Genomic DNA, 22,041 nt, shown 5'->3' with positions numbered 1-22,041 from the left:
TTACTTGTGGGCGTCCAAAACTGTCCAGGAAGGATGGTATTTCACTAAAATCGGTTGCTGTCTTGCTGCTGTGAATGAACCTCTGGAGCAGCTCGAGGACTTCCTTCTCCTTCACCTCCCACTCCTCAACACCCATGTTGAAGCCCACTGTTCAGGGCAATTACAAAAAATGTGGGCACAATCAATACAAGACATTTTAGAATCAAAGTTGCTGCCATGGTGAACAAAATGTTATTAGTAAGCATTATACATGACTGACTAAATCAAATCCACCACAATAATTTCCCCAGGACATTCAGGTACTGCTTTGCATATCGATCTCAAAGCAGCTATGGCAGGAGCTCCTTTGTTCAGACAGAACAAAACTCTGACTGTGCGGCAGACAGACATGCAACGTGAAGGATACTGTATCTATATAATTACCATATAGTCAGTGAAGAAGCACAAGAACTTACGTACATAAAAAAGTCCATATTGGAATTTTTCAGGTTCCATTTACAACAGCATAGACTGAATTTGTTTATAACTTTCTTTGAACGTTCTGGATTTCAAATAGGCAGTTAGGAGTCAAAGTATTTGTGACGATCCCCACACTGTTTCCACATACCTGGCCGACACAAATCCCCGTGCTGTTCCTTTTCACTAGCATATACCTCCATACACCAAGCGTGATAGGCAAATGAGAAAAGGTCTTCTATCTTCGAAGGAGGGCGGATGGCATTGTTCAGTCGCTTAAGCCAATCTTGACACTGCTCAAAGGTAGAAAACTGACACCTGTCCCAGAAACAAATATTTATCTATTAATTTTCAGTAAAAGATGCCAGACTAAGATCTGACAGGCTGACTATGAACCCCTCCATGAAAGCAAAAGCAAGAACAAACATCTTACTTATTTAGTTCTGCTTCTATGTGCATTCTAACAGATTTTAAAAATGAAACCTTTGGATATTAGTGAAGAAATACACACTTATGAAGCCAAAATAAAATGTAGACAGGAAAGCAATGTTCTGTGATTGTGAGTAAACCAGCAGTATGCCCTACCAGTCATGAATGAGGGAGATCTTTATGCACACGTTTACTATAAAACCAAGGACAGTATCACGGAGTGAAGCGTCATTCCAAGACAGGAATGTGTTGCAGCGCCCAGCTGGCTGGCAGTCTCTGATGGAAACTCACAAAACTATCACATATGTTAAAATCTATGCATCGTATTCCCGTAAACAACAACAGTTTTCATCAGACACAGAGGAAATATCCATTTGATTAATATACTTAATTTAAGAATAATGAGGACAAACTCCAGTATCTGAAATCTTCTATTATTCCCCTATCTCAGATGCTAAGATTCTCTTTCCTGGCCTTGGTGGGAAGCACAATGTTTTTGAAACTGAGCCTAACATTACAGACTAACAACAACTGCCAAGAATATTCCCTGCACAGGAGAAAATAATCAAAGCAGTATATGAAAATTACATTAGCTTTTCAAAGAGGATTCCTGGGCCCTTTAGAATAAAAGGGTGGAAATAAGATTAGTGATTTATTTTGCTCTAACAGATTTCTTCAAGATTTTACAGTTATAAAACATTCACCAAGTATTTACATTCAGCTCAGTCTGCATTCTACTGCATTCATGGTTAGTGAATGCATCTGCATTCTCTAAGGGCAGGATTTATCACCCCTACCTGCAAATATCTAAAAGTCAGTCAGTGGAAGGAAAAAGACACGGCCAACTCGGGCTGTGTTATGAAACGCATCTAAAACAGCCATGAGAAACTGCAGCCTGGAAGTGTTTATTTCCCATCACTGACCATAAAGCAAGCCGAGACTACCAGCTCAGACTGGATAATTCTCTATTAAATATCTATATTCAGACAAGATACATCTCACTCTAAAGATCCATTTTCATTCTAAATTCTTTTAACATTAGTGTTGCAAATAAGTACTATCTTCACTTGAGCCCTGATATTCAAAATAAACTATTTTGGTAATGAAAAAGAACATGAACATGTTCTAAGTCTGGTATCTCAGCCCCATACTTCATCACCTTCCAAGGGCCAGTGTCACCGAGTACTCATTCTTGAAAATGGAATTTGAAGGTAAATTCGTAAGGAAGAGCATAAATACAAATAATTTGTATTCATTCTACAATTGAAGAGAAATAACAAATTAACATAGAGAGGAAGGGTGACTTTTTTAAATGTCAAGAGCTACAAGTTAAGAGGAAGTTAAATATTTAATTCAAATTAAACTAAACATTACTTCTAAAGTAAAATCAGTCCTCATCAAAATACAGCATTTCAGGAAGCAGCTGGCCTGTTAAACATTCTGAGTGACTGGGGCTCATTTCATTATACAAAAGGTACTGCCAGCAAACATTTAATCAAAAAGAAATGTTCTTTTCTTGTTAATTAAAGTTTATAGATCAAAATTAATTTCTGCAGAAGAAAAGTAGGAAATAGCTGTAGCTCAGGCTCAGCAGCTCAGGGGCAGACTCTGAAGAAGGACAGACATAAATAAATACTCCCTTTGAGATGATGCTATCTGCTTTCCTGGGTTACAGAGTGGGTTTTGCAGACCTGGCTTTATTCTATTCCCTCATTTGCTTTTCCAACAGACTACTATGTCTGAAGGATAGCTACTGTTCCCTCGCCACAGCTCTCAAAATCACAGGGTGGTTGACATTGCAGGTTCCAGGCAGAATCGCACAAACCCACACCTTAACCCTCCAAACCCCAAATCTTGATTAAATGCTTTTCCAAGAAGTGTGTGTTGGGTCCATCTAGTTTTATATCTTATACCTGAAGCAATACATTATATCTGATTACAGGGCAGGGAAAACACAGTGAGACTAAAATTAGTTTCAGGATAAAAATCAGATTAGCTACTTAGGCTCAGACCAAGGTTTTCTGCTATTCCGTATTGTAACAAGCAAAAGACCATCTTACTACCATCCTCTTTTCAAAAATGCCCAGCTATCATACACAGAAACAGACAAAAACTTTTTTTTGGGGAAAGCAAAAGGACTAAGAAAGAAAAAAACATTTCCTTAGAATGTCACAGCTGTCCACAGCACATGGAAAGCAAAGTTATGCCCAACTCAACATCCAGCCTATCCATACCTTATAACCTTGCAGTCTTTGCAAGTCAAATGAAGTTGAAATATATCACGGCACTCGACGCTTTCTATAAGCTGCAATGGAACCTGCAATTAAAAAGATTATATAATTTTATTTCCAACAGCACTAACACTGTAATTTTTTTTGCATATCTTAGAAGGACTTATTATAGGACTAGAAAGAGAGAGAGAAAAACAAAACTAAGTATAACTAGTTCAATAGCTGAAGTATGGTACCATATATCAGTAAATTTTCTAGCTCCATTGCTGTACAGTCCAAAACCCTTCAGGGATTGCATGAAAACAGCTGAGAAGATGGCAGCACTGGTGACAAATGGCAGGGACAAAGAGCAGCAGAAACCCACAAGCTTTTCTCTCATGGAAGCTGCTTTCCTTCTCTCTTCTAGGTCCAAGTTTAGGGATCTAAGGAGTATCATTTTAGCTCTTGGTGTCAAAATTGAACTACTAAGCCAGATTCCCCTTAAGAGACTGCTGCAGTCTAGATGCTTGTTGTATGAAAATATCCCATATTTCCTCTTCAGGGAAAAAATCATTTGGCCTGTGGAAATCAATACTTGTGATCGCAGCAGCCACATTTAGAGTCATAAAGCTGAATCATTCATTTTTAAAGGTGCAGGTATATGCACTCGCAACATTTTATAGAACATGTAGATAGCAGAAGCTTGATGAGGCAAAACATGGAGCACGTATAAGTACCTTTAGAGAGGAGAAGAGACCGCAGGATGAAAATATTAGTTTTCATTAATATTTTTGGACTTTCACCTGAGACAGGCAAGTGTACATAGTTGAATACTAACTTTTAAGACAATCTCATACATAACTGTCTCAATTCCAAACACAGAATTTAGCTAATGCCTAATAATAAACATGAATTGTAAAATTGATTGGAATTGTTATTCGATTACATTGAACGCGACACAAGGCAACAAACCCTCTGCCATTGAGATCCTGCAATACAAAGGCTACCAGAGAACCACTCAAATACTCTGTTATCTTTGCCACCAGAGGAGACGATCCAGCAGTTTAAGTTCTGGCACAGGGGTTACAAGATGCGGCTGTAAGACCTTGCTCTGCCAGTGTCTTTCTACGTCACTCTGGGCAAGACCCTGAAGGTCACATCCAACCAAGGATCTGGGGCGCGAAATCAAGACGGCTTCTACTCAGGCAGCATAAAGCTTAAGAAGTACTTGATTTCAATGGAGTGAAAAAAGGAAATGGAACCAAAACCAGAAGGCAAATCAAAGAGATGTCTCAGAAATACAAACCACAAGAAAGCTCACTCTGAGCATGAAGATGGATGAAGATGAGATTCAATGGATGGACCACTCGGTGGATAAGGAATTGGCTGGATGGTCGCACTCAAAGAGTTGTGGTCAATGGCTCAACGTCCAAGTGGAGAACAGCGACAAGTGGCGTTCCTCAGGGGTCGGTACCAGGACCGGCACTGTTCAACATCTTTGTCGGCAACATGGACAATGGGATCAAGTGCACCCTCAGCAAGTTTGCCGACGACACCAAGCTGTGTGGTCGACACGCTGGAGGGAAGAGGTGCGATGCAGAGGGACCTTGACAGGCTGGAGAGGTGGGTCCGTGCGAACCACATGAAGTTCAACAAGGCCAAGTGCAAGGTCCTGCACGTGGTCGGCACGATCCCAAGCACGACTATAGACTGGGCGAGGAATGGATTGAGAGCAGCCCCGAGGAGAAGGACTTGGGGGTATTGATTGATGAGAAGCTCAACATGAGCCGGCAGTGTGTGCTTGCAGCCCAGAAAGCCAACCGTGTCCTGGGTTGCATCAAAAGAGGTGTGACCAGCAGGTCGAAGGAGGGGATCCTGCCCCTCTACTCCACTCTTGTGAGACCCCACCTGGAGTACTGCGTCCAGCTCTGGGGGCCCCAGTACAAGACAGACACGGAGCAGTTGGAGAGAGTCCAGAGGAGGCCACGAAGCTGATCTGAGGGCTGGAGCACCTCTCCTATGAGGACAGGCTGAGAGAGTTGGGATTGTTCAGCCTGGAGAAGAGAAGGCTCCAGGCAGATCTAATTGCGGCTTACCAGTACCTGAAGGGGCCTACAGGAAAGATGGTGAGGGACTGTTTATCAGGGAGTGCAGTGACAGGACAAGGGGTCATGGGTTTAAGCTGAAGGAGGGTCGATTTAGATTAGATGTTAGAAAGAAATTATTTACTGTTAGAGTGGTGAGGCAGTGGCACAGGTTGCCCAAAAGGGTTGTGGAGGCCCCATCCCTGGAAGCGTTTTAAGACCAGGTTGGATGGGGCTTTGGGCAACCTGGTCTAGTGGAGGGTGTCCCTGCCCATGGCAGGGGGTTGGAACTAGATGATCTTCGAGGTCTCTTCCAACCCAAACCATTCTATGATTCTATAAGATGCCTAGAGAAAGCTAATGGTAAATGCTGTGCCCAGGAGAATGATCAAAACTCTCCTGTCTCATGGAAGGCAGCTGCACCTCATGTTTCTCTGCCAACTCAAAAGTTGGAGTCTAGAGTCCTCTTCTGAATGCAAAAGCTCAAATAATTGCCCAGAGCTCTCAATGCCCCGCATACAACAGGCGGGTATTGTCTTAATACTCAACCTTTATCCCTGCCCTTGTCAGACCATGACCAAGAAGCAGTGCTAGAATCTCCTTGGCTGGAGAAAGTACTAATCCTCATCTCCCATGACCAGCAAAGCTGGTAGAGGGAAGTTATTCTTTGTTCCTTTTGTTGTCACCACGCCATTAAAGAACAGAAAATTCATGTACAAGGAGACTAGACAAGATGGGTATTCCAATGAAACTGGAACTTGAATTTTGGTTTGTGTTATCAGTACTATTACTGCTTTAAGATCTATGATAGTCTAATATAAATTACATAACTAGCAACACAAGGGGGCACATGAAATGAAGATTTCCTTCTGTGAGATAAGCCCCCTCTTTATTTGCCATCCTTAAGCTCAAACTGACTGAGGAGTCACCTGCAGAGAATAAGCACAGTGAAGACACTGACTTCGATACCAATATAACAGGGTAATTAAAGGCATTACAGACAAGATCAGATGTACTGTTGCTATAGTTAATCTTTTTATTTTATTTTTTCCATGCCTTCTCCTACTCAATTCTAGTCTGCAAGGTAAATAAATTGTTGTGGTAGTTTTGTCTAATAAATTAAGGGACTGGAAGGGACCTCGGACTGGAGAATCTTCACTCTTTCTTCCTGACTGCACAGCCTCGCATACACCCAACTAAGTTATTTCCATCTGTTGACTTACATGGCACCAACATGAAAGTAAGGTACCTTTCCCCAGCTAAATGAGTTAAGACTCTAGAAGACTTGCTTTTTCAGTCAAATGCTGCTTTGTTAATATTTTTTTATTGCCCTCTTTTATTGCATTTTCCCCATGATTCCCTTGATTTAAGCAGTTCCTCACCTTGCTCCCTCCTCCTAGCAGTCTGGTTCTGACTCCCCTTCCTCCTGTCTGCACTCTAATGACATACTAAGTATTCTTCTACTCCTGCATTATTTTTAATTTCCTTCTTTCAAAGTCACTCTTTGTTCCATGCCCTTTTCAATTTGCCCTCTGCTCAACAGCCATTCTTCTTTTTCTTGACAGTCTACATGCAGCTCACCATCTATTTCCTTAGAATCTGCCCGTTTTTCTTCAGGGCAACCTTCATATCAATCTTTTTAATTTTCTTTTCCGGTCATAAAAATCTGTCCTCTGATCCTCTTGCATTTTCAATCTCCTTCCTGTCCATTATTTTTCTCCCAGTGAAACTCTGAAATTATCTGCCTTCATTGCCCATTCTTTCCCACTGATAACCTTCCATTTTCATTGCTATGTTTTTCAGGCTGATGCATGCAGCAAGCCAGGCACCCAGTGCAGTCAGCTTGCTCTTGAAAGAGCCATCAATTCTATTTGCAGGCACTTCACCATATAATAATGGCTATCGAAATAAAGCCGTGGAGAAGCAATCATTTTTGCTTTTATAGGAACAAACATGCATTGTTATCCAAGGCCAATCATACTGCATTATAGAGTACTAGAGCACCATGCTCTTGCAGTATCTGTCTTTTGACTGTCTCCTCTTTAAAATTATCTCATTTTAATCAACAGCAACATTCTACAACTCAAACTTTTTTTTTTGGGAAATTTTTTTTTAATTTATTTTAATTACTGGAACTGCCTGTTACCTAACAGTAGTACAGGATTAGATTTAGAGAAAAATACCTCTGTAGGTAGAAAAGGCACAAGTTACATTTATACTGCTGAAACAATCCACCCTGTGGCTCAGTCGTTGACAACAAGAAGTGGGTGATGACCAGGCTGTAAGCCAGCCCCTTCACCAGTGACTATGCTATATACCCTGTATACCAATTGGTATATCTGAGTCTCTCAGGATCTGGACAGACTAGAGAATTGGACAAAGAGGAACCAAATGAAATTCAACAAGGGCAAATGTAGGGTCCTGCACCTGGGGAGGAATAACCCCAGGCACCAGTACAAGCTGGGGTTGACCTGCTGGGAAGCAGCTCTGCTAAGAAGGAGCTGGGAGTCCTGGTGGACAAGCAGCTCTCCATGACCAACAGTGTGCCCTCACCGCCAAGGCCAATGGTGTCCTGGGGTGCATGAAGAGCATGGCCAGCAGGTCAATGCTCTTCCCCCTCTACTCTGCCCTGGTGAGGCCACATCTGGAGTTCTGTGTCAGTTCTGGGCTCCCCAGTTCAAGACAGATGGGGAACTACTGGAGAGAGTCCAGCAGAGGGCTGTGAGGATGATGAGGGGACTGAAGCATCTCTCAGATGAGGAAAGGCTGAGAGAGCTGGGGCTGGTTAGTCTGGAGAGAAAAGACTGAGAGGGGATCTGATCAACACTTATCAATATCTAAAGGGTGGGTGTCTAGAGGATGGGGCCAGACTCTGCTCAGTGGTGCCCAGTGACAGGACAAGGGGCAACGGGCACAAACTGGAACACAGGAAGTTCCATCTCAACACGAGGAAAAACTTCTTCCCTCTGCGGGTGACGGTGCCCTGGGACAGGCTGCCCAGAGAGGTTGTGGAGTCTCCTTCTCTGGAGAGATTCCAAACCCGCCTGGACACCATCCTGTGCCACCTGCTCTGGGTGATCCTGCTCTAGCAGGGGGTTGGGCTAGATGGTCTCCAGAGGTCCCTTCCAACCCCAACCAGTCTGGGATTCTGTGATTCTCCAGGATACCAGGTGGCACCCAGGGGCCATGAGCTGGAATTAGTACTTCTTGTTTTCCCAGTTCAGAGTCTGAAATAATGTCAGGGTTACATTACAGACTGGTTACTTTAAAGAGCATGAGGCCAAGACTACGTGCTGTACATCCTGAAGCATGGTAAAGTGTGACATATGAAGGAACTGAGGATGCAAGGTCAGCTTAGAAGGTCTGCAAGGACACTCCTAGGTGGAGGGAGTTGAATGCCCCCAGATGTGATCTTGGTCATATAACCTACAAGGAGTACCTGAAGCAAATTTTGCTTTTAATTACAACTTATTACTCATATGCAAGGAAGATACCAAACCAAACATTTTTCCATTAAAGGCCAAGTAAGGGAAAGCTCATATTAAAACTCACTTAACCAGCAAGACTGAAAGTCTCCCTCATCTTGCCAGCAGGATTTTTTTTTTTTTACTGTGTCCAAAATCTACTATTTCAAAGAGGCTACATACAAATCCATGGTTTCACGAACTACACTAAAATTTTAGTTCTTCTATAAATGCAATTAGCTTATAGGGAGAAAGAAAGATTAGACAGAAACACCCACCAGCTGCAGAGTTTGAAGTTTTCTTAAAGAAAGCCAATCAATAGAGATCAGCCTGGGAACCAAACTTCCCATGTGCACTGAGAGATCACTGTTGAGTCTGTGTTTTTATCCCACGGATAAATGTAAGTCAACACTTTTGAATGTCATAATCCCTCCAATTTATGCATGGTCTACTGGATCTTTTGGTTTTGCATTTAAAACACCATGTTCCTATTACTGCTGTGATCTAGGAAATTATCCATGGAAGAGATTTACACATGCAGCCGTTTTCTGCAGTCTTGCAATGTGAGCATTATCAACTTTTCAATGTATTTATTTTCAAGCAGAGGTGCAGCAAGTGATCTTAGCAGCACTGTGCTACTTACTGAGGTTTCACAAGCATCACTTTGACAGCCAGTCTATTGAATTGTAAACAAAAAAGAGAACAGTGAGGTTAAAAAAAGCAAAGACCAGGAATCCATTTTTAACTGGATTCTATTTCCTTCGTGCAGTTGCCTTTAAGGGGCAAATAACTGACGTGCATGCTGCTTTCTCTGGAGGACTGTTTCTACCCTGAGAACATCCCACCTACTTCAAGAGGAGATGAATCCTCTAACACAGAAGTACTTCTCTCTGCTGAGGTGACAAGGTCCTTAGTGTGGCTGGACTTAGTCAGGAGAGTGATTTTTGGGAAAATCATTCAAACAGAAAAAGCTCCTAACCTTAGTAAACATTTATACATTTTTAAAAAGGTCATCTTACAGGTGTCTTCCTAACAGCTCTAAGCGATATAAAAACAGTAGGAAAGAATCAAGACAAACTCAATCAAAAATTACTCAGTGAAAATTTAATTTAGAAAATCACCATCTGATCAATAATTTTGATCAACAATAACCAAAGTGATTATTACTCCAAAATTTAACAATTTAAATATGGTTCCTAATTATTGCAAGTATGTTTTATCCTTAAAGATATTCCAAATCTTGTCTGCCTTGGATTCCAGTAGAGTTCATATTACAATATTAGTGATGGTCATATATGGTTACAGAAGAATAATCTATATTCTGCTCTACCTCATACACTCTCTAATTGAATCTTTCTGGTTAATGATGACATAAGAAGCAGGACTAACACCTTGGAGACACCAGAGTGAGAGGGCAGAATACTGGATATGAAAGTGAGGGAAGCAAAATTAACATGGTAATATTGACAAACTTTTACAGACTCTTTCCTGAACACAAAGAAAGAATATTTTTTAAGAAAACATAATTCTCGTTACTGCTCAAAAACACTAAATTGAAAATGCTTAAAAATTAATACCCCCATTTGTCCTACAGACAGATATGACAGGAAGTGCAGTACACACATTAGTGGCTTCTCCGATAAAGAAGCTCCGTAATTTCCTGGCATTCCTCTGGGCAAACTCTTGATTTCTAGGGCTATGCTTGTTTCTCATGCCTCAGCTCCTTGTTTTTAAATATTCAGTCATTTGCTTTGTCAATTCTAGTTGCCAATTTCATACAACATTCACACTCTGAATTAAAAAAGTAATCTAACAGTAAGTAATACAATACAGATTTATTGTAGCAGGCCCCTTGGCAGAATTCAGCCCTAGAATTCACATTTTATCACAAAGCAGCAAAGGAATCCTATAAAACACATTGTATCATATCCTCTCTCTACTGCCAGCGGCATATAGAGATGCATCTGGCTGGACTGCACCCGAGGCATCCCAGCACCTAGCTGACCCTTGGCTACCATTCCGATGCACACTGGCACTTAGACCTTAACATGTAAGTCTCAAGGTATAGATCAGGATTGACTACAGAATGAGATGGGAAAAGTAAAGTTATGCTACCTCTGCATATGCACATACTTGTATCATCTCCTTTGTATGGTCAGCAGTGGAAGATGATAGCCCTTAAATTTCCACCTACATTTTCTGTCATAAGTTTTTTACCATTGTTTTGAGTAATTGCCACATTCAGAAATAATACCTTTATTTGCTGAAAAACCCCACATCACCATGAATTTTAGCACTTAAATGCTGGCACACAGATGTTCACCAGCCTCGCAGACATGCCTATTCAGCCTACTGCACTGATAATTCATGAACTAAAACAGCACTTAAAGTGATTAATGATAACTATGACACAGGCACATTTCAAAGTCTGTAGATAACAGCTATATTGTTAGAGACAACATAAACCAGTAAAGATTGAGTTTCAGATAGCAAACAACATTTTTACAGGTAATAATTTGGTCCTGACACAAAACAATAAAAAACAATTTAAGATTGACATGGCATCAAAAATTAAATCAGTTAGGTGCACAGGAGATCTCGCTGATGTTCCAGACCACTGTGTCACATGTGTCTCAGTCACATAAGTGCTGGACACTTCAATTCTTGTATTTTGTTTCCCTTGCTTACATGCAGTTTTAGTGGTTTACACTTAACCCACCACTGCATAGTTCAGGGTTTGTGACCGACATGGGACAATTGTGAACAACTAGTCAGGGTCAGGACCTGTCTTGAAATAAGGAGATTGGTAAAAAAACATTATCAGGAAGAAAAAATAATGCTTTGATTCTTTGGATTTTGTTTTACTGGTTTTATTACAAATATCCACAAATATTTCTGTGTCATGTGTAGTGTCCTATCAAATTCTATACAGTTCACAAATGGTATTACAACTAGTAAGACTAGTATACATCAGCATTATACTACTGCAAGAGACTATACAACACCCATTTATGTCTATGATCATGAGTAGCTGGATATGTAACACTAAGAACAGATACTTAGAGTAAAGCTCTTTAAAGAAACATGTAGGCATCTGAAGATGAGGTCCAAGTCACAGATGTCCTATGTGTACTGTACTCCTTACTGTACTGACACTATCCAGCTTCAGGCATGTAACTTTAATAGCCAGACATACTTTACCTTTCGAAGCTCCAAGCAAGGCACAAATCTAGCTTGGGTGCTCCAAAGAGCCCTTTGGAAGACCTTGTATTTCTCTATCGACTATACACAGAGCTTACAGATAACAAATGGCTGACACAGTCAGCTGCAAAGAAAACATAAAGTTGAGTGATGTGAAGATTCCTTAGTAAGTCTGATTTTCAGAGGTGCCAAGTCATCTTTTGATGCCTAAATATGCTACCTGTTCTCCCTGAAAAAGATGATTTGAACATCATAAAGATATTTTTCATTACCACTAACCTTAAAAGGCAGGATCACCGTACTTTTATCCTAAATTCTCTTATTTGGATTGAGTTCAGAATACTTGTATTACCACAGTAGCACGAATAACACTTACATTCACAACTGACTCCTTGAATTTGATGTGAAGCCTGTAATTAGAAAGTGCAATGATGGCATCCTCTGCTCGTCCTACATACTCCGTACTCTCACCATGAAGTTCAATGAACGGGACCTTCAGAATGGGAAGAAAAATCTTTCAGAAACCATTTACCAAAAATACGTAACTGCTGGAAGCACACACTCAAGCACACATCATCATAAAATCAAAATGAAACACTGCTGAGAATTCAGCATAGCCATTACTGCTAAGAAGGAAAGTCTTGGGTTAGGTTGGTTCAGAGGTTAATTGTAGCCTTTTTTAAAAATGATTCCTCATTTTGTCTTAATTTTCCTGAGTAGTAAGTGCTTGGTCAGGGAAAACAATGAATTTTTATGAAAAATCTGAGCAAAATAGCCTCACATTTTGGCAAGCAGTCTGACCAACCCCTTGATTTATGCTCTTGCTCCTTACTTAATGGAGAGGGGCATTTCCATAATGTTATTAAATTCATCCTAAAGTAGGCAAAATGTATAAGATTATTAATCTTCTATGCTATGGGTTCCAAATTTTCACTAAGCAGGCTCAGGTAACCAGTTTAGACTGGATACCTAAATGCTACACAGCTGGAGTCAGTTGGGCAAAAAAGACTTTTTGCTTCATATTTCTCACTGCACTTTTTGCTTCATATTTCTCACTGCAAATATGAACATGTATGACACATTGCTGTTTTATAAAGTTAGGAAACCTGCAGTTGTATTACATTGCACATAAAAATTGCAACTGTTTAATTAAAAATGTTACTTAAGCCCAATTTAGCTGAGCTGGGTGAAAAGTGTAAACACTCAACTTCAAAATAACATGGTTTGACACCAACTTAGCTTAAATCAATGAAAAATATTTTCTATTAAAATGGAACAAACTACCTCATCAGTTGATATAAGACTGCATGGATAAATCATATGAACTAAGTTCATTTCAAAAGAAACTTTGGAAAATTACAAAACCAAAAAATATCCATTTTGTGCAACCTGAGACTTTTGGCTTGTCAGGAACAAGTAGTAACAGTAATATTTAACTAGCTTAGTGAGTTGGTTTTTTTTAAAACACCAAAGACTTCTAAACTATGGAATAAAACTTAACACTTGAAATTACTACACAAGTAACGCCTATATTTCAGACACTCCGAGGAATCTCTTGTAGTATAATGCACGAGTTCTGTCCTACCAACCATACATGAGTATTTAAAAAGAAAATGTGTTTCTCCTATTTCTGTGCTCAACTGTGAATGAAAATTCAATGGGAGAGGCCAGAGAATACATAGGTCAACCAGAGACACTGTGATCTGAACTGGCAAGGAGCAGCATGGTGATTACCTGAAGGTTCTCATCCTCTCGGATCAGCTGCTTCCTGGGAAAAATCTGATTTGCCTGGATGCATTCAAGGCTGTGCTGAGTCTCTTCATCCTGAGAAACAAAGCAGTAAATTTAGTACCAGCCCTTGCTGCCTTCTTCCCCACATAGCAAGCTATCAGTGACCAACGAAAAGCTCGAATGGGATGAAGTGTTTAGAGAATTCAGGTATCAGGAACTTAAAGTTACTAAACTTTCAGAAGACCACCACTCAAACAACTAAATATGATACTAGAAACAGGTTTCCTTCCTGCAGCCTGATTATATAATAAAGTCATAAAACCAGAAAGACTTGTAATAGTATTAGGAAAAAAGCATTAGCCTAGCCTCATACTACACTTGAAATTCTACAACCCCACAAGTAAACCTTAGTTCTCTCATGTTTTTCAGATTTTTGGCCTATTCTGCTCTGTAACAGACCCTACAAACCCCTTTTGCTTACCATGACAGGCCCTGGACTGGAGGAGAAATCCTCGTCTTTACTCACAATACTTTGAGGCTCTTCTTCACTTCTTATTAAAATCTAGAAAACCAGAAGAGTATAATGATGAAGTTAAATTCATTTTCTTTTGACAAATAAATACAAATTAACTTTTAAAGACTAAGAATTCAGCTGTTAGCAAACTGCAAGCAAACAGTAATTATGAAGAGATGAAATCCATATAAACTAACTCTCCTGGGAGACAAAATAGTTTCAAAATGTGTCTGGCTCCTGTTCATTCTGAAAAATCATCTTTGAATATACTGCTGGGAGAATACCCGTTTGAATGCAGCAATTAGATCACTGTTTATATAATTTAAATTAAAACATGTTCATCTTTCTCAGTCACCCTGAGTTTTCTCCCAAGTCACTTGCAGGTGGCGATTCACAAATACATAGGTTATAAACCCAAAGGATCGTTGTGATCTCTTACGTTAACACAGGTTGACAGGCCCTCCTGAAGTAATCTTGTTCCAACTATGGCATATGAATTAGAATTCGTACATCGATAAAATGCCTCATTTATAGTTATGACTCATTTTCTACATCCATGAAAGTATCAAAATATCCATTTTCTTGCACCGACCTTTCCAAGAGCTCCAGATCACCATACACTAGTGAATTGCTCTCTCCACTATCTAACAATGCCCCAGTCTTAAAATTAACAAATTTTCTGCAAATATCAAAGAGCATACAGTCTTGAAGATTATGCAGTTGACCCTATTAGGAACTTAATGATGGAAGTGAATACGGGAGTTACAATTTGATTTCAAGATTTCTCTTATATCCAACTTTTTAAATTCAGGTAGGTTCTTCCCCTTTTTTAAAAATAAGAAATGATTCATTCAAGTATTTTATGGATTTTGCAGTCTACAGAATATAAGACAAATGAAAAATGTATCAGTCAAGTTCAGTCAGTTCTCAGTTCCTACATCACCTCACTTATATTTCAAATTAGCAGTGTCGTACTTGACAGAGAAAACCACTTTGAATCCATCAGCTCACAAGCATGCGACCACTGCAGAAAGTGCTAACTACATCCTGTATATTGTACAGGATATTTACAGAGGGAAAAGGAGCAGCAGATGCACATATTCTGAAACTAAAACATTCCACTGTCTAAAAATGATCAATGAGAAGCATAGCACTTGTCTCCAAAACCTCTGTTAAATAGGAATATCCCAAATAAGCAAAATGCCTTTATGCCCCCCGAGTAGGGGCCAAACAGCATAATAAACACTTGCAAGTAGGTTCAAAATCCCACAGCTTGCAGAAGGACATGTGTATATATATACACACGCATATATATATAAAAGGAAGAAGTTATGAGCAGAATCGAGCTGGAACTGACACTAACTCACTAAAAATTAATGCAAAAAATACATCTAAAAGACTTGATAGAAGTCTGAATCTATCAGCTGTGGAAATTGGTAAGGAAAAATAAAAAAGCGCTGAAACTTCCATGCTTGCAAGAACATGCTTTTAAGTTATCAGAAACCAAGGAAATCTATAAATGCTCTTTACCAACAGCAAGATGAAAGTAGTATTGCTGTTAATATAGGTTCAAAAAAAGGCAGAATTACAAAAAGAAGAAAGATTGTTCATATGTAACCTGTGCTGTAACTGATGAGAATATTCAAATAATCGCAATGATTAAGGCTAAAAAGGCCATAAATTCACCAGGTTTGATCCCTAGTATATCAGAGGCTATAAAATTCCAGCCCTCATATTCAAAACAAGACCTCGTGCTTGATTCCAGCGTGACTCGGTACTTTACGTATGTTGTGTTTGGTTACGCTTATCTTCCAAACCCATGTCTACTCTTGAGTTGAAGATACCAAGAAAGGAGGGGTTCAGCACTTCTCAAATGCATCTGGTTTCAGCTTCTAACTTGTGCTTCTCACTGTATGTTTTTCAGATTACGTGATGCGCCGTTCTCCTTGATCTACAAAATTTAAAAAAATGAACCTCCTGCTCAATCAAATTTAAAATGATGGCTGGCTAAGCAACAGGCTTATTTGTCCAATCAACCTTTATCTTACAGCTCATCCATCAAGAAAGGCACAGGCTGGATTAATTTTGCAGGATATCCTGATATAACGAAGACTGATGATTCAAGAGAAGATGGGTTTAAAAGCTATAAGGTTTACACAAATCACCTTCACCACCCTTATAATAATAATAGTAAGCTTACACATTCAGTTGTCGGCTCTACAAGCTAGCCAGAAGAGTGGTGGAGAGTTCGGGCATATTTATAGGAATACTTTTGTTATCGGTTCTGTAGGCTGCTGTTAGCACTACTGCCTTCTACAATCCACTGCCTCTTCACCAGCACCGATGCTGCTCGTCCAGAAGAGCAGCCACCGTTAAAGTCATTAACGCCAAACGTTTCCAGATCAATTCATCTAGACAAGTTACATACAACTTGAACAAAGCTTTAAACATTACGAGTAAAGCCTTCTAAATATAAAAAAATACTTTGCTATTTCAGAAAATTCCTTCAACTTCAAGCACAATTACCAGAGAAACACTGACCTAATTAAAAAGATGAGCTTTATTACAAATATAAAGCATGCTTAGTATCACCGACTAAAAGTTTTAATGTATTAGACACTGTGCTGTAACAAAATTGTTCTTTTACGCTTTAGAGTGATCAGATATATTTAAAGTTTACTATATAACCATCTACACATTAATAAGAACATTATTAGTTTAGAGAAGAAAACTCATTTAAAATTTTACAGCTGTGCTCCTAAAATCCAGCATAAACCATCAGCGGAGACCATCCAAATTATTGCAGAACATGTTTCTTATTCTAACTGCTGCATTCAGCTGCAAAACAGCTTCTATTATACCACTGTGGCTCTTTACATGAATGTGAGAGTTTTTCTTTTTAAGGTGAATTTTGGGAAAGCTGTATGAAAAAATATGGTGGTTTCAATCAGGATTATCAGATATAAATTGTCATCTCAAGATAAATGGTACAAAAACTTGTAAGACTGGTTCTAAAACAAATAGTTTGCACGCTCACGCTGCTTCTAGGTATTAGTGAAATGCTTCATCAACTTAACTGCCACAAAAGTATTTCTAAAAATTGCCAGCAAAACCAGCAAGAGACATTGAATTGTTGGAATGAAGTTCATTGATCTGCTGGACAACAAATATATTGGAAGAAATAATTCATTTCCCATCATGTCAACAAGCTGATCCCACTCCCTTCACAATCACTGGATTGAGCAGAAGGGAAAGGAAATGCACCACTGGGACCACGCACTATGCTCAGTAGCAGCCCATACTGCAAAACCACACTTTCAATCCCTATTTCTTTCCATACCAAAGCTTTCTAACCCATTTCCAACCACACTTCTAGAAAGCTCTTCCAGGTTAGTGATGTGAGTAGAAAAAGGACAATGGTGCTTGTGTGACACCTAGAACAGGGATTTCTGAGCCTCGCTCTACGAACCCAGCCTTAGCAGTGAGAACGAAGATGTTCTTCAAATCATGAACCCCAAGAAGCCACCCCATGACAATTAACACACCATGCTACTCAATGACAGCTGATACAAAGCAAGACTAGCACAAACCAGCTGAAGAAATCTATTCTCAAGTTGACCTCTACCATCTTTTTTAATGAGTGGAAGAATGGACTCAGAATTCTCATTTTGTTTAACTGCAGCTGGCAAATAATCAGCTCTTCCATGACAGTACAAATAATTTCCCAGAAACAAAATCGCAGTGTTCAAATACAGCTTAGATAACAACTGACCAAGAAAACATCTTCATAAAAAGCACCCTCAAATTCAGGATCCTACTTATAAGATCACATATAAAGAGTAGATAGCTTATATGTAGTATAGTGAAACTTGGTTTTGTTGTTTGAAATAACATTTTTTTTTTGTCAGAACTGAGGCCAAAAAAGGTTGTTATCAATTTACTGTGCTGCCCTTTCAGCTGTAGTTTCATGTATATTAAATTACACCAAAAAAGAGGTTAGTCTTGTTAATTCTCCATCCTCATGTTCTGCTTGAAAGGATAAATGATTAGTAAAGGTTGCAACCTCAGACTCTTGTTCAGCCAGTATGGGAACATCTTGATTACCTTTTATTTCAGATGTGCCTTCTGGTCTAAATTATGTACATAATTAAGACTAGCAATAACTATCTATTTGCCAGTGATTCTAAACAAAAAAGATTATATAAATAAAGGATCATTTAAATTCACATATATTTAAATGTAGTTGGACTAATAGCAAGGAAAATGAGAAACTGGAGGGAAGGAAGTACCCAAGCATTTCATTTTCTTCCCCTGCCTTCCCTGTGATCCTGAATTCCATTTATTTTTGTATCAAAATTAAATTGAGTTGACCCCCGAGACCCTCCATCTCAGAACATAGCTATTTACATTATGTGTCACAGCTTCCCTGTAAAAGTTTTAGATGGGAATCCAAAGGTTTCAACAAAGAAGCATTAGAAAATTTGAGCATGAAATATTCAAGAATGTGACCCAGCTTTAGCAAAAGATGCTTTTTTTCCGAAGTGAAAACACTTCTTCCTCTTTCACAGGTGGAAGGAAATTATTCTGAGATAACGATAAACACTTCATTTCCCACATTTCAATCCCTGACAGCAAGGTTTCCCCTTTCATGGCACTGTGTGTAGAAGTAACCAAATAGCTTTCAAAAGTATTTATGGGGAAGTTGCAAACGATATGGACATTTACACATCACTCAAGAATAGCAGCAGGATAGACAAGGACTCATGTTTGAAGACTGTGTACAACTAAGAAGTCATCTGTTTTTATAATTAAAGGTTGAAAACTCCAACTTAGTAAAATATAATTTTTGTCTAACATCTTAGAAAATGCTTTAAGAGATTAATCAATGATAACTGCAGAACCCACCATCAACAAGTAGCTCGTCCTATCAAAATAATATGATGAGCTTACCGAAGAATGAGATAATAAAACAGCCCCCTCTGTCCCAGAAAGTTTCAGATGCTACTCTTCCAATACTTCACATTGGCAACTGCAAATAAACAGACAGTACTATAAAGCATGAACCTTCAATTGAAAAAAACACTTATTAAATAGCCAGCAACTTATACAAGACACTTAACTGTTAAGCTAGTTTGTCCTAAAGAGGAAAAGTAAAAAATACTAATTAAGTTGTAACTATTGAGCTCTAAATATGCCCAAAGAGGTAACTCAATGATTAGATTGACAGGTACACGTGTGCTGGTTAAGGCCTTGCTTCTGGTAGGGAATAGTCGAGAAACTGTGGCCACAAAGCAATGCAAATTTTTTAAAAACTTCTTTGGTACATAGAAGTGAAAAAAATTACTTAGCTTTCCTGTAGCTTGTATTGCTCTTATGCAAGTTCCAACTGTTTTTGTACTGATCTTCAAAAATGTGTTTTAATTTTATGCTAAAAATAGCTTTTTTGCCCTCCCAAGAAAGCGGATGAAGACCTCTAAATACTGGTTATTGCCTAATTACTTTTGGACAAATCTGCAAAAAAGCCAAGGTGAACAAGCAATGCTCATATGATACCATTCCTCCCAAGCCCTATCTTTTGGACTTACCAAGTACTGCACATTTCTTAAAAATTATGTATTGTCTTACAAATATACATTTGTCCAAATAATTATATGGATAAAATATCTGATTTGTCTCCTTCTTATGCAGTGACTACAGTGGGTATTCACAGCCATCTTCTACAGCATCTGAACAACTCTTCCAACAGCTCGAGTCATGTGGGACATCAAGGTCTATACTAAAATACCCAAAACCTAAAATTAAAGTTCCAGACTAAAACCAACTATTCCTAAAGCGTGCAAGCAGCCAAACTGATGGAATACCACTCCCTTGTATCCAGTGTACCAGAAGGTTTGCTCTTCACAATAACTTGGAAGCTATCCCAATAGCATACTGCATACGCATGTGCCTGGAAAGTCTAACTTTATATAAACATGCAATCCTGCTGCTAGAAGGTTTTGCTTGTGCTCTGATGTGTCACAACTAGTGATAATTTTCACATTCTGGTCCATTAAAAAAAGAAATCTCTATTTTGCTTTTCTTGTGTCTTTTAGTTTATAGCTTAAGACAGGAAAAAAAAAAGAAATACTTTCAGTACAGAAAAAAGGATATATATTTCTTTCTACTACGTCAGTCCTAAAATTAGTTTTAAAAGTACAAACTTAGACACATCAAGCAAAAAGAAAATCTGACATTTCACACAGTGTACACACTTTAGGAGCATCTCATACATATCTAGATTCAGCTATTATTTAAAAAACCTGTGACACAAGGGTGCTCTGCTTTAGCAGCAAACACTCTCTGAATGACCACAGCCTCATCTAATCATGAATTACAATTTTATAAAATAGTTTCTTAAAGCAACATTTGGTTACCTGCAGAGGTCAACATTTATTTTACTTTATTTCAAAATATCTCCCAACCAACAAGCCAAATACTAATTCCAATAGCTTTATGGGTTGATAATTAAATACAGCACACGAAGCAGAAAGGAAGCAGTTTTACTTAGAGGTACCAGCCTGATCATGCAACAAGTTCAACTTTACAGCTGCTTGGTTGTACAAAGTCACCTTTGATGGGAACACTTTGCAAGCTTATTAAACAAAAAAAGCTATGAAGTTAGACTGTACAACTCCAGAACGACTCTTCAGAGGCAGTTTTCTGGCCACGTCCTTGCTTTTAAAAAGGCAAGATACACATTTAGGGTAGCAGGAGTTTGACTTTGTGTGCTTTATGTCCAAGAAAAAAAAACCCTTCACAAAATCTGCAACAAGCTTTTTATTGAATTTAATGAGGTTTGGAAGAAGCCACTGAATCTCAAGAGTTTTGTAGAGAAGTTAAAAACAGGAGAAAAATGTTCCAATATAAGCGTTAATAATTCCACTTTATTCCTGCCAGTATTCAGAAAACACTTTGTGACACGCTCATCAGCATTCCTCTTGCAAGGCTGCTAGTCACAGATAAGCACCTCAAACGTTATCGCTTCCTAAGTCAACAACTTGTGCCAAAGTTAAAAAAAAGAGCTGAGAAGAAACATCCGTATGAATTCTACCACTATCTCAAAAACACTACTTAATGGAGGGGCAACCCCAAGTCTTGGTATACAACTCTTTAATTAATACAGCTAAGTACCCCTAAGTTTGCTGCCCCTGGGGAAGGTGACACAGCCTCCCCACCCCACATGCTCCCACCGTTTCCTTCGCATTAGTTCTGTTTGATCCACAAAGAACAGATTCAGCACCATCAGGAAAGCAAAGAGTAGAAGATGGAAAAGGGAACAGGACCATTTCTTTCAGTAAATCCTACAAAGCCAAACACGTCCAGTAAAGAAACTGGCTTTGCACCATCGTTCTTAGTTGTCACACTCTCATAGCTCATTTGTTTTAGATTATTTTTTTAAGCACAGGTGTTGAAGGATATATTAACATTGCCCAATTTTAAACATGTAAAAAGTCATTCTGTCATAGGGCTCCAGTACTTCAGGTGATGTGAACAAGAACACTTAAACTAAGCTTTTACTTTGAACTTAGGATCCTTCTCTGCTGACTATTTTGGAAACTTGAACACTAACTAGCACATACGTCTTGTCTCCATTGTTTTTTCTTGGAAGATGCTATAGAGAAGTAGGGTACTAGAATGATATATCCATCATACTGTAGCAACCAAATACAAGTAATATTATAATTGTGGGGGGAAATTCAGAGTAATAGTTGAGGACTGCAACAAGTTTCCAAGTGGTAGTACCTGCATCCCTGGAGATACTTCAAAGGTGACCAGCCCTTGAGCAACTCAATCCAACATGAAAGTTGAGCCTACTCTAAGCACAGTGCTGGACTATATGGCCTCCAATCTAAATTATAGCAGGAGTCTGTAACAATGTTTTTCTTGACATTTAAATAAAACATCAACATTCT

At 39.0% G+C, this 22,041-nt stretch overlaps 1 protein-coding gene across 16 annotated transcripts in view; it reads right to left on the bottom strand.

Annotated features, from left to right (window-relative positions):
- The window catches only part of MTMR3 (myotubularin related protein 3), an 85,639-nt gene that overhangs the window by 33,018 nt on the left and 30,580 nt on the right, over window positions 1-22,041 (bottom strand). For 6 of the 16 annotated variants that reach the window (XM_075769289.1, XM_075769276.1, XM_075769278.1 and 3 more), the window contains 5 exons: window positions 14,057-14,137; window positions 13,579-13,668; window positions 12,221-12,337; window positions 3,120-3,202; window positions 608-774 (listed from right to left, as the gene is read on the bottom strand). In XM_075769289.1, the coding sequence (XP_075625404.1) occupies window positions 608-774; window positions 3,120-3,202; window positions 12,221-12,337; window positions 13,579-13,668; window positions 14,057-14,137 (538 nt within the window). Of the gene's footprint in view, window positions 1-607; window positions 775-3,119; window positions 3,203-12,220; window positions 12,338-13,578; window positions 13,669-14,056; window positions 14,138-14,681; window positions 14,914-15,933; window positions 16,041-19,039; window positions 19,119-22,041 lie in introns of all 16 variants that reach the window. The other 10 variants (XM_075769280.1, XM_075769279.1, XM_075769290.1 and 7 more) reach the window with 3 other exon arrangements.

The sequence above is a fragment of the Balearica regulorum genome, chromosome 17 (genome assembly GCF_011004875.1).
Source record: "Balearica regulorum gibbericeps isolate bBalReg1 chromosome 17, bBalReg1.pri, whole genome shotgun sequence".
Classification (NCBI taxonomy): domain Eukaryota; kingdom Metazoa; phylum Chordata; class Aves; order Gruiformes; family Gruidae; genus Balearica; species Balearica regulorum.
Note: the sequence above shows the minus strand (reverse complement) of the source record. Positions and strands in the feature narration are given on the sequence as shown.